This window comes from Lepisma saccharinum, chromosome 19 (genome assembly GCF_977018435.1).
Source record: "Lepisma saccharinum chromosome 19, izLepSacc3.1, whole genome shotgun sequence".
NCBI classification, from domain to species: domain Eukaryota; kingdom Metazoa; phylum Arthropoda; class Insecta; order Zygentoma; family Lepismatidae; genus Lepisma; species Lepisma saccharinum.
The window spans coordinates 42,149,830-42,163,948 of record NC_139247.1 but is presented as its reverse complement, the minus strand read 5'-3'; the positions used below and the strand labels follow the sequence as shown (position 1 = coordinate 42,163,948).

The 14,119-nt window shown below is 39.0% G+C and overlaps 1 protein-coding gene across 1 annotated transcript in view; it reads left to right on the top strand.

Annotated features, from left to right (window-relative positions):
• The window catches only part of LOC146003124 (lachesin-like), a 147,700-nt gene extending 134,613 nt beyond the window's left edge, over positions 1-13,087 (top strand). Inside the window, exon 5 of the mRNA XM_083141301.1 lies at positions 12,319-13,087. Within this exon, the coding sequence (XP_082997427.1) occupies positions 12,319-12,477 (159 nt within the window). The 3' untranslated portion in view covers positions 12,478-13,087. The remainder of the gene's footprint in view (positions 1-12,318) is intronic.
• Positions 13,088-14,119: the final 1,032 nt, after the last annotated feature.

Below are 14,119 nucleotides of genomic sequence, written 5' to 3'. Positions count from 1 at the left end.
TGGAGTGATTGAATCTGTTCTTTTAGAGTGGAAATCACTAGATCAAAATCTTCTTGTGATTTTATGCTTTTGACAATTGTTTGGAGCTGTGTCTGGACATTATTTATTTGCTCTTCCAATTGTTGTTTCAATTGCTCGGAGTTGGTAGCCTGGGTCTTAAATTTGGCTTGAAGAGTTGCTACAGCTTCTTCTAAACTTTGAAAATTATCTAATGTTGCCAGGTCAGTATATTTCTGAAGCAGCAATTTGAGTTCAGAATCAATTTTAAGAAGAGGGTCCATGCATTGTGATTGTAAATTTGTAATTTCTAATTGAAGACTGGCATTGAGTGTGGTCTGTAAAGCTTGTAAATCACTTCTCAATTTCTTGACTCTGACATCAAGCATCAGAATCTCATCACTGTGATCTTCATGTCTTGTATGGCCAAATATATCATTAAGCATTTTTGTTTTAGTGGTTATTTATTATTGAATATCTAATTCTTAATTCTATGAAAAAAGGTATAAGCTTGTCATATGACCCAGGGACCTCAATATATAAGCAGTCACCAGCAGAAACAGTATATACAGTGCCAGAAATCATGTTTGAGTGCTTAATTCTATAAATATTTCTCCCTATTGAAATCTTGACATCGCCCTCAGGGGTTGTAATAAATTGCAATTGCCCACCTACAGGTAATTGGTAATGATTTAAATTATTGTTAAATATGTACAATATTTTACCTGTTTCGTCATCAACATCTGTAAGTATGCTGTTCAGATGAATAATTAACAAGCCACTCAGTTTAGACAGCATATCAGAAGAGGGTTGTGGTGTCGGCAGCTCCATAATAGCCTGTTTCTTGAACCCAAATAAGTTCATAGGCATGTTTATTTATTTCAAATCATGCTCTGTAATTGGGCATTGATTCCCATTTTCAAATCACAATGCCCCCATGGTAGAGTATGTATGCCACATGATAAAATGTATCTCTTATCATCATGTGGGTCCAGGGCCACTTTTCTTACAATATTTGAAGTCAGCAAGTGATCCACACTCTGGATTCTGGATTCTGATGTTTTGATTAAACTCTGGGATTTGATGCAATTTTTATAATCTTCAAATTCAAGATCTTTTTCAACAGCTACTTTGCCAATGCCCTTGGCCTTTTTGACAACAGCACTACATGTTTTAAAACTATACACCTTGGCACTTAACCCAGCAAATTCTACAATAGCATCACCACATGTCTCATCTTTTAACTTGCCAGGCACCTTTTTGTTGTGGGGTTGAATTATTGTATGTTCACTGGTATCAAAGTATTGAAACAATTCAGGCTGTGACATATCTTGATAAACATCTTCTGTTTTAATATCAAGAATAAAACTATCCGTATCCATGTACATCAATTTTACACGATCACCATAAAAAGGTTTCAACACATCATAATACAATGTTAACATATGTAATTTGGACAATTCCAATATTGCAGCCCCTTCATAAATAGGTTTATCAAACTTGATCTTTGTTTTCTTCATGTTGAAAAGTGCCATGTGTTCATCATAAATTCTTCTATAATTGAAATTAGGCTTTGCAACCAATTTTTTGCTCAGGCTGGGATCAGTAATTATTTTAACATCGGTATGTTTTCTGACATTTTCAATAGTTTTGCCATATACAGAATTCACCATCAATTTAAACAAGCCCTTATCAAATTGGCTCTTTGCAGATGTTCGAAGCTCTGTGTTTGTATCAATGTATGGTTTCAACCATCTTGAGTGCCTGAACCTTAAGACTTTTCCAACTTTGGTCACTTGAACACCATGTTTCATCAGGAACTGTATGTTTTTGTAATATATGACATAGCCTTGTTTCGGCTCCAGAGTCATCATGAGCTTCTTCTGTTTAGAGCCAGGTGAGCACTGAACCTCGGAAATTGGGGGCAGATCAGAAAATTTATTGTGCAAATCATCTGGAATTATCAGATCAGCCTCTAAGAAGATGCCATATTCACTGTCATCAAAATCCTTAAGATCTTCAATATTGAAATTTTCAACCCACTCAAGCCCTGCATATGGCAATTTATCCATCATGGCATAACCATAGAGGCTGTTTGCATCTACATAGAGTATATAATTTGATGGCCGTGCTGGATCATAATCAGGCATATATTTGTTATTTGCTCTGGCATATCTCTGGGAACATTGCACCATCCCCCCTCTTATACATTTCTCCATAAACAGATACTTATCTTGATCGTGGATCAGATCCAATTGCATTTTAGTGTTCAAAAACGTTGCAGCCCATGCTAGGCCCGGGGCACTGTAAAAATATACTGGATCCAGTCCATAATTTTGCATGGAAGATTTTCTGAATGCCTGTATTATATCAGCTAAGAGGGTCACATCAAGTTTCAAATATGCCATGTGATAATCACCAAATGTCTGGCATTTTAAATTGTTCCACATCAATTGGGCATGGTGATAATCTTCATCAGTGATTCCAGATCCTCTGATTTTACTGTAAAACTCTTCTTGTGGTGGCAGGGGACACTCATCAAATTTAGAAAAATCTGTAGCATAGTCATATGGATATACACCCTTCCGCCTAATTAATTTCAGGTCCTGATTTGGAAACGAGGCACTTGTGATTTTGAATTGATCATCAGATAATTGATTTGCCAGTGTAGGCAGGCCAGCAGATAAAAATCTGTAAGAATCAAGAAATCTTATGTGAATAGGAACACCATTAACTTTAATTATCTTGCTAATAGATATATATTTCTCATCATTTTCAGCTAAAATATTTAAATTCTGCTTGTCAAACCCCTCGTACCTGATCAGATGATGGAAATCATAATTGGATGCTCCATGGCAAAATATGGGGATAAATTTTGGTGTCTGGATCTTAATATTACAGCTTTTACACAGGGCCATTAAGAATTTACCATCTGTATGAGAATGGTGATGAACCTTGATATTTGTATCTGAAAATTCACAATCACATACCGGGCATTTTTCTGCTTTGTTGAAATCTTCAATCTGTTCCTCTGTTAAAGGCAACATGGGCTTTGATATTAATAAGATGTTAGATGCTATGTCACGGCACTCATTTTCTATTCTATGTGCAAATATTTTGATGGCATTTGGTCCCATGTATAAGTATGGCTCACTAGCTACACCATCCCGTATAACTGTATAACAAAAGCTGGAAGGTTCATGTAGCTGGTATGGTGTACTTGAAGATTCCTCAGGATCTGGATTGCAGAATGCAAAAGGTTTGAGGTTCGATTCAAAATCACAGACAATATATACTGGGTGTTCCAAGAAGGCTTCAAACTTTTTGAATTTGCAATTTTCACTTGGATTAGGCATTACCATATGAACAGGTTTATGGTTCCCACAGTATTTCAGATGCTCAATTAACTTGTTTTTTGCAATTTCTGCACTCTCTTCCCGAACCCCCTTCACCATTTTTTGACCATCAAATACAGTTAAGCATCTTCTGCACAACTTAAATATTGTATTGGATTTGTCTAATTGTGTTCTGACTATAGCTTCAAGATTATGTATCAGAGTATAATGGTGTGTATCATTCCCTTCAATTAAGAGCAAATCAATTGGAATTGCAGATTCATCATCAAGTATACTGATTCTGAGAGGTGCTATCGGGCAATTGCCAGTGGAACAAGTAAATACATTAATAGATAATTGTTTGCCATTGATGTGCCTGGCCCTTTTTTCAAATTTATCAATATTCTGAACAGACATTGGATATTCCAAACCCTCCATTGCATCGTCAAAAAGATGTTCATGCTGTTTGTAATAACTTATTCTCTCAGAATTCCTTGAAACTGGAAACAAAACAGCTAATATACACCATAAAAAGCATTTCTGGTCGGCATTTTCTATATTGACCACGGCTTGTTTGTTTTTAATATTGGCAGGTAATGGCAGATAAGTGGAACCTTGTAATGGGCTGAATTCAGAAATATTAACATATAACTTGTGTGGAGAGCCGCATAGGCTCCATCCAGACTCTTTTGCCGCAAATTCAGAGTGTTTGATATTCAATTGATTTATCAAGCTGCTTATTATTGTGTCTGAATTTGCATTTGAATATACCGGTACAGTTTCTGTTAAGTGGGGATGTATAAATTTTGTGCCGTTTGGTTTCTTATATTGTGTAAACAATTTGAGGGAGAGCTTATAAGAGCCATTTTGTGCATTAAGAATTGCCTGCAGATCAGAATTTATATTGTTCAAAAAATTCTCAATGCCACATCTTGGCTCTGATTTAAAACAGTGATCCCTTAATTGGCCGTTAAAACTGCTACGGATGGGTGCATAGCGTGGCTGCTTTGCTGCTCTGGCATTGAGAGGTGCTTCATGCTTCCTTTTCAGACCAGATGTAGATGGTTGTGTTGATGACTGTGCAGAGCAAGTATCTCTATGTTTATATGTGAAATATTCCATGCTATATTTTCTATTGCATTTGGGGCAAATTTTTGTGGGGGTTCTGTATTTGTCCGGGTTACAAATCTTTTGGTGTCTGGCCCAATTAGAGCTAAATATATTTTTATTGCATTGATTACAATATTTTTGACTTGGCATTTTTGTTGTTGTTTATTATATACAATTTCTTGGGATTCAATTCAAAACTTTATGCTGGATAAAAATATCAGATGGCTTCAACACTGTACTGTGTGTGTATGCATATGTGTGTATACACTTAATATTTTTGGCTTTGGTATTTATATACAATTTCTTGGGATTCAATTCAAAATTCTATGCTGGATAAAAATATCAGATGGCTTCAACACTGTACTGTGTGTGTATGCATATGTGTGTATGTGTGTATACACTTAATATTTTTGGCTTTGGTATTTATATACAATTTCTTGGGATTCAATTCAAAACTCTATGCTGGATAAAAATATCAGATGGCTTCAACACTGTACTGTGTGTGTATGCATATGTGTGTATGTGTGTATACACTTAATATTTTTGGCTTTGGTATTTATATACAATTTCTTGGGATTCAATTCAAAACTCTATGCTGGATAAAAATATCAGATGGCTTCAACACTGTACTGTGTGTGTATGCATATGTGTGTATGTGTGTATACACTTAATATTTTTGGCTTTGGTATTTATATACAATTTCTTGGGATTCAATTCAAAACTCTATGCTGGATAAAAATATCAGATGGCTTCAACACTGTACTGTGTGTGTATGCATATGTGTGTATGTGTGTATACACTTAATATTTTTGGCTTTGGTATTTATATACAATTTCTTGGGATTCAATTCAAAACTCTATGCTGGATAAAAATATCAGATGGCATCAACACTGTACTGTGTGTGTATGCATATGTGTGTATGTGTGTATACACTTAATATTTTTGGCTTTGGTATTTATATACAATTTCTTGGGATTCAATTCAAAACTCTATGCTGGATAAAAATATCAGATGGCTTCAACACTGTACTGTATGTGTATGCATATGTGTGTATGTGTGTATGTGTGTGTGTGTATGTGTGTGTGTGTGTGTGTGTGTGTGCGTGTGTGTGTATGTATGTGTGTTGATATTTTTGGCTTTGGTATTTATATACAATTTCTTGGGATTCAAATCAAAACTCTATGCTGGATAAAAAAAAAACAGAAATAGGGCACAACTTGGCCACAAGTGGACCGGAAGTAGGCAAACCGGAAGTGGACCGGAAGTAAACCGGAAGTAGGCAAACCGGAAGTAAACCGGAAGTAGACCGGAAGTGGACCGGAAGTGGACCGGAAGTGGACCGGAAGTAGACCGGAAGTAAATATGTGTGGGTGGGTGTGGGTGTAGGTGTGTGTTAATACGTTTGGCATAGTTTCAGGTGTGGTCAAAAAAATATGAGGAGGGGCATATTTTTGACAGGTTTATGGACAACAATCTCACAGAAGTGCCTTTTATAAGTATAGGCAAATCAATCTGAGGAGGCTCTTCCTTTCTCATGGAATCCATAAGGGCATTTTTACAAAAAATCTTGGATTAGGCAGGGTTCCACACTTGAGCAAAAAGCTCATATAGGCATGTTGAGCTTGTTTTAAGTATAAGCAAATCTGCTCGAGGGGGCTCTTCCTTTCTCGCCCTGGTAATACCACAAATACCACTACTAACGTATAATAAATAACCATACATGTAAAATGGAGCAAATCGAAAGTTACGAATTGCAATCTTTCCCTCCCAACCGTCGCACGTTCGCCAATCTGAACGAAGCGAACAGGGAGATCGAATACGACCTGGACGTAGGCGACGGGTTCATTCATCCTCACAGAGCGGACCTCTACCTTCAATTCGACGTGGTGAAGAAAGAAAGCGGAGACGCGTTTCCCGCAGCAGCAAATTTGATACTCGTGGACAACTTCGTGCCTCACCTGTTCTCGCAGGTGGAGGTGAGGAAACACAACACCGTCATCGACAGAATAGATTATCCAGGCATCACGTCGACGGCGGTGGGAACGTTGAAATTATCCAAAACAGACGCAGCATACTACCAGGCCGGGGGATTCGAAGCCGGGACCAAAATATCGACGAGAAGTCACACGGTGCTCTTTCCCATGCGTCTGCTGCCTGGTTTCTTCTCGGACTACAAGGAGATCATGTGGAAGGGAGGACTGAGGGTTACGTTTCGAAGAGCGGCCAACGACAACGACGCACTGATGCGATACGCTACTTTGGGTCCGGACGGCACCACGCCGATAGCCAACACTTTACCCGAAGCAGCGAAATGCGTCGTCCGGAGCATGGAATTGAGAATGCCGGTGGTGGAATACGAAACAAACTACGCCCTCAAGTACAAAGCGGAGATCTTGAAAAGTCCGCAGGTGCTGATTCACTTTCACGGTTACCAGTGCGTGCAGAAGATGGCGTCGGGAAGTCACATGGAATTCGACGTGACGACGCAGTTCAACAACATACAGTTCGACATGCCAGATTTCGTCGTAGTGCTCTTTCAGACCGGGCGCGATAACAATCAGGAAAAAGATTCCAGCAAATTCGACGACTGCAAGATGAAGAACGTTTATCTCAAGAATGGACGCAACGAAGTGTTCCCGCGCGAGAATTACAACCTCGACGTGACCAAAAACGATTACCTCAAACTTTACGAAGCGTTCTCGGCTTACAAACGCGTGACCGAGGGAAGCGTGGACATGTACTACACGCCCAGCGAGTTCAAAGCACGGAGACCCATGACCGTCATCAACACATCTAAGAGAAAGAAGGTTGTGGTCAACGATCGAACCAACATCAAGGTCGTCTGCGAGTTCCACGATGCCTTGCCCGAGGACACCGTGTGTAGCGTCATTCTGATTGCAGAGAAGTCTTTCGCGTACGACGTGAAGAACGAGAGGGTCACAGAGCAGTTTTAAATATCCTCTTTCGTCGAGCAAGAATGGCTTTTCTACAATCCCAATTACAAAATTTTTAATCTAAAAACGTCCAAAGCACTCCAATAGGATGCAGGAACAAAACTAGAATTTCGTAAAAAAAAAAAACCCATGAAACTCTACAGAGGCATGGCTTTGTTAGCCGTGGCCATTAGAACTGTGTTGGGCACCACGCACCCCTGGCGGAATATTTTCTTTTTTTGAGGGGCCAGGGATTTCCTTAACAAAAATAAATTTTGATTATCTCACACACACACACATCGTAGAAGATCGCACCTGAAAATTTAAAAAAAATAAAAACACATCGTGGCAGATTACGCTGAGAGTACAAGGTCGTGGTAGATTACACTGAGGGACCTTACAGTAAGAGGAGGCAGCCTTATAGGAAAATGTCGTAAGTCATTTCAAATATAGGTCAAAAAACAATGTTAGCAAAATTTGCACAAGGTAAAAAAATAGCTTAAAAAACTGATGCCAGAGCTTTTCTTCTGTCTAATTTTCTCTCATTGTAGGTTAGTTTACCCCGTAAAACAAATTACGCTGAGAGCAGAAGCCTATTAGCAGGTTGTAGTAGATTACACTGAGGGGGGCCTTACAGTAAAAAAAGCGGCCTTATAGGAAAATATCGTAAGTCATTTCAAATATAAGTCAAAAAACGAGTTTAGCATAAAAAATAGCTTAAAAAACTGATGCCAGAGTTTTTCTTCTGTCTAATTTTCTTTTATTGTAGGTTAGTTTACCCCGTAAAACAAATTACGCCGAGAGTAGAAGCTTATTAGCAGGTCGTAGTAGATTACACTGAGGGGGGGGGGCCTTACAGTAAAAAAGAGGCGGCCTTATAGGAAAATATCGTAAGTCATTTCAAATGTAGGTCAAAAAACGAGGTAGCATAAGAGCAAAATTTGTAGAAGGTAAAAAAAATAGCTTAAAAACTGATGCCAGAGTTTTTCTTCTGTCTAATTTTCTTTTATTGTAGGTTAGTTTACCCCGTAAAACGGATTACGCTGAGAGTAGAAGCCTATTAGCAGGTCGTAGTAGATTACACTGAGGGGGGGGGCCTTACAGTAAAAAAAAGGCGGCCTTATAGGAAAATATCGTAAGTCATTTCAAATGTAGGTCAAAAAACGAGATTAGCATAAAAAATAGCTTAAAAAATAACGCCAGAGCTTTTTCTATCCATTTTTCTCTCATTGTAGGTTAGGTTATACCCAAAAACAAAAACCTTGGTGATTTTTCGAGTGAGGAGTTGGCAACACTGCTCATGCCTTACGAGAGAAATCCATTAAGGTGAGAAAGTAGGTCAAAAGACCCAGCCAGAATCGCCCCTTCCACCTACTCCTTATATACCCCTGGACTCCAGAGGACCGACACAGTTTAGCGCCATAACCAGACCGAACACCATCTCCGCGTCACTTTGCGCGAGATACGGAATTTTTGCTTTGTTTTAACCTTTCGACCGCGTCGTGTTAATTGTCGTGAGTGTGTGATCACAGTGACAGTGCCAGGAATTGAGGCCGTGTTAATTACGTGTTTCACGTGCTCCAGTTGTGTTTTTCCCTTTTTTGTAAGGAGGGACATTGAATAAATATGGGCGGCTGAAATTACGAGAGGGACGGGACCTTCGGGTTTCCGATTACTGCTGCCATGAAGCCAAGAGAAGAAGCCACGACGCCTTGCTTAAGTATACGACGCCTTAAGTCAAGAGAACCGCACCACGACGCTTGCATAAAGGCGTCTGAGATGAAAGCCACGCCGCAACGACAACTCGCATTGCCAACCCAGATGAGAGACGACAGTACCACAACGGTGAGACGGATGTTACGCCGAGAAAAGGAGAAGAGATAGAGAAAAGAGAGAGATGAAACGACGTCCGCCCTTAGACGACCTGACGCCCTGCGTATCCCCGAACGGCCATTGAAGCCATGATCGGACGCAACGCCCCGAGCAGACAGATGGAAGCGAGGTGCTTTTTCCGCCCATCTTCGTCGCCGCGATGGAAAAAGGGAAGAAAAATGAATGTTACGTCTAAGTCGAAGAGACAGTTTTCGCCCGCCAGGAGGACATACTGGCGTAGCCACGAGTGTCATCGGGACGCCGCAACGAGGACCGTTGACATCAGCGAGGACCACGCCGCCTTTGAGTTGGTATAGTATCCTCCAGTTATTTCTTTATGTGTGAGAGTGAACATTTGTCCACCTACGTTGCCACTGGTTCGTCATATGACAAAGCGAGATGAAATCGAACAATGTTGCCTGCAATTATTAATTATATTGGCCAATCAAATCAAAAGTACTATAAATCTTCAAAAATTAAGAACCTATTTCGCTCACCCTTCGAAATTCTATAAAATGTAAAAGACCTACTATTTGTTATTGTTTTCCTATTCTCGCGCCGAGTATTTATATAATTAATTATTTGACTTTTACCGTGCTCTTTGATATATATAGGTATTAGAAAAACTAGGTACTAAATAGTATAGCTGAGTTAATCATTTTTAATATATATCCTAGTTTATATTACAGTCGTTTGTATTATCAGCACTCGTGTACCTGTAATCAAGTTAATTTCCTCTTGTCACTCATTTAGTGTATGCTTATTCTTTTTGCATAGTAGTGCCTCAACAAGTGTAATGTCAATTATTATTTACTTTTGGTAACTATGACGCCTAGCTAATCGCGTCTCATACGTGACAGAGTGCTGGCCGCGCGTATTTACATTGAAAGCAAGCCTAAGGGGCTAATAGAAATCTCAAATATTCGAAGGTACACGGGAAATAAACCAAAGAGGCGGTTAGATATTTTATCATGTAATGCTATATTGTGTTCACCCCTGCAGTGTGTGTGTGTGAGTGCATGATGGAATGAGAGCGAGGGGATATATACAAGTAATGTGTTATATTATCATTGTTGTGTTTATTTTTGCCGAATACACGTATATATTCGTTATCCTACAGGTGTTCTTGATTCATTTATATATATGTATAGATGTATATCCTCGTATGGTCGATATTTTTGGTTTTAGTCCTGAGTTTGAAGCTGTATAGCTTGTCTCCATTGACCAGAAGGGTTATAGTTTTCTATTATTACAACAGTTATTATTATTATTATTATTATTGCTATAAATGAATAACAGCACCACTTTATGCACGACGTGGCTTACCGCCGGAGGTGTAAATAACCGACCCGGTGACACGAACTTGGAATTAAACCGTTAGCTGGTGGTAGGATTCGTGTTTCCTTAACCGGAGACGCGAACCAAGGACCGACGACCGTCCAATCGGCCGGCCGCGGAACCCTGAACCTACGGACCAGCGGTAGAGTTGTTTGGCACCTCGAACTGGGGACTTCGGTCTCCCGGACGAATGGTCAAACCCTTTACAATGTAAAGTCAGACAGCCATGGCAGGACAAGAGAAAGGAGTAATTCTTTAAAAACAAGTAGGATGCAAAAGAAAAAGTTAATTAATGAAAATATGCCGAGTAATACTTGTGCATCCCACTGTACTGGGCTTGTCATCTCCTTCCCTTTAAAGTTCATATGTCCAACTCCCATAGTTTCCAGATCGAACAGAAAAGCACAGGCTTGTGCGAGAGTTGAGTAAATGCATACAGACAGATATTTTGTCTATTCGAACACTACGGAATGGTGAGAGCCCGTCTTTTAAACACAGAATACGCCACTGAGCAGCTTCAGTAGCGTACCGTCGCTTTGGTATGATACAGGAAACAGTGAATCTGCAGGTACTGGATGAAAATGGACAATTATTTCTGGAGAGTTCGTCATGTCCAAATGGATGCCTCAACGAGCTAGACGTTACAAAGAAAATTGTATTCGTCTTGATGCTCTTCCTCTATGTTATTGAATCCACTTTAAGCAGAGTAAGGCTAATCGGGACTGGACCTACAGTTTTAAAGTGGACCCCGAACCACTATGTGCCTCCACCGGGTATCGAACCTGGGACCCCTTGATTACAAGGCGACGACGCTCCCGCCACCTTCCTCTATGTGAGCAGAGATTGTTGTTCAGCTATACCCTGTATATATGTTCTGCGTTGGCACATAAAATAGTTTCTGGTAACCGAACATTTGTTTAAATAGGGACAAACAGATGATTGTTTACTAATCGTGCACATTTGAGATGCCAAATATTTTGGCCAATATTAGCAAATTACAAAAGGCTACCAATGTTTGTTGTTTATGATTACAAAAAAGCTTAACCAAATGTGTTTTGTTAATTCCAATAACTATTTTTATCGGGTACAATTACATGATCCAGACAATGATTTCCTAATAATCCTATAGCGCAACAGCCCAATATTGGGCCAAGGCTTACCTACCGACTGCTGGCCTCCCTCCCACGCGAGCCACCAAGGGGGCGTGGAGATCTGCAGCCAGACTAGGGGGACGGGTGGTCGGCCTGACCAACCCCCAGCTGTTGTAGGACTTCGCGACCGGATTACGCTCACTCACTCGGAGCTCCCCAATTTCCTCACGATGGTGGGTTGCCACCGGCCCTATACGTAAGCCGAATGAATTCCGACCAGAGCCGGATTCGAACCTACGCCGTCCCGCAGCGAACGATCTCAAGACGAGTGAACGCCTTAACGCCTACGGAGGACAGACAATGATTTATTATCCAATAATTCGAAGTTTACATATTGGAGTAAAAACACATTATACAAATTCAAATGTTGCATTGAAAATGTGTTAAATTTTAAGTTCAGACCTCTTTATTAAGGAGTTCTTGAAGAATCCGCTCCAAAACCAGAGTTCACGGATTAGAATCCTGTAAGGTTTTCACATCATATTCCATATTTACATTTTCATTTTATCTTTACCACAAAATTTCCAGACCCACCCTTGGCGTCGTACCTGATTGAATGTAATGTTTTATTTCTATTTGCAGGTCAGAGTTCTCGAAGTTAAAAATGAAGAGAAATTGCAATCAACTCCATCCAGAGGCGTGTCTTCTAAACGAGTACCTGAAACCATATTCTCATGGATCGTAGCATCGTGTGTGATTTTGGTTACAATAATGAGTGTTGAAAGGTTTGCTAATTCATAATGTGTGGACCGTCGAATTGTCAAAGGAAAGTTGCTCTGTGTGAGTGCAGCGAAGAACATTAACACGAAACTTACGAATGTAAACCATCAGAGTTGCCAGTTGATAGAGGGGGTTTACCCCTGTTGGACTAGAAGAAATATCACCGTAATGAGTGTTGCAATAATTTAAACGCAAATATTTCTCAACTCAGGTTATTTCATGTGAGGATTGTGGACTGTAGATATATAGATGTGATGTTTGTTTCTTTTTATGAAAATGTTAATTGTGGAATTGTTGGTGTGATTTGTAGTTCATGTCTAAATAATCTTAAAGGGAACAAAATTGGGAGATTCCAGATTTTTATCTGTGGCTGGACTGGTAACTTCACGAAAAGCTCGCAGATCGAATGTGCTGGACTTTTCGATATGATTCTTCTGACCCCTAACATTCTATCTCTCTTTTAAGCTATCGGTACACGACAGGCCCGTACTCATGGGAGGGCATTTTTTTTAATATAACTAAACCCATGTTTCAGGGTGGTATTTGAAAACAGGATGAGGGGGAAATTCCCCCCTCGTTGCTTATTTGTGGTACTTGTGTACTTGTGGAACTAAGATGATTATATATATATATATATATATATATATATATATATATATATATATATATATATATTATGTAATATTCCGATGTTTCAATAATACTTACTGGGACCCTCATTGAAAATTTTTCAAATACCACACTGCATCTTCTTATCAAGCAGGAACAAATTTTATTCTCGATTTGGATTTTAACAGCTATAGCTTTAAAGAATTACATTTCAATATCCAATACTTTTCAATGAGAAAGAGCATTGAATATTGAAAAAGTGATTTATACTTAAAATGAAATTTTAATGTGATAATCTAGCATTTTGAAATACAGTTTGTAGGTATTAGATCAGAAAATGAAGTTTGAATATTTAATAATTGAAAACGCACCTAGTTTAAAGGAAACTTACAAGCTATTGTAGCTACGTTGTGCACTGGCTATCAGTCATTGTCATACAGAAACATAACTAATGTGATATTTAACTTAATCAAAAGCCAATAAAGTAAATATCTAAATAGAAAATGTTGTCAGATTTTAATTATGGTCCACTTTATGCACAGACACGCGAAGTGAAACGGACTTACTTCTCACCAGCTTGGGGATCATGTATTAAATATTTGAATAAAAAGGTGGTTCGAATGTGTATGTGTCTGTGTGTGATACAGGTTGAGTGACTTGTAATATCCTTCAGTTTCCTATTTTTAGACTTATTTGTTTAATTTGTGTAAGAATGCTAAACTTCTACATTTCTGTATGATATGTATCAATCGTAAGCCGAAATATAAATTGATTTCACAGTATGTTTTTAGTTTTTTGTAAGAACTGATAATATTTGTTTTGTGATTTTATAAGATATGGCTTGTGTGGTAACCATCCAAGAAAGATATGTGAGTGTAACACTATTCACTTATTTTCTCTCGTGTCTTGTGACATTTTCTTGTATTCTACGCCTACCCTGTTGGAAGTTAAGGCAAAGAAGCTATGCCACTCACGAAAGAAAAACATTTCACGTTGATACATCTCTAAATTCGTTTAGGTCAGCGTTTCTCTTTCGCCTGTCCGCGAGTTCTGT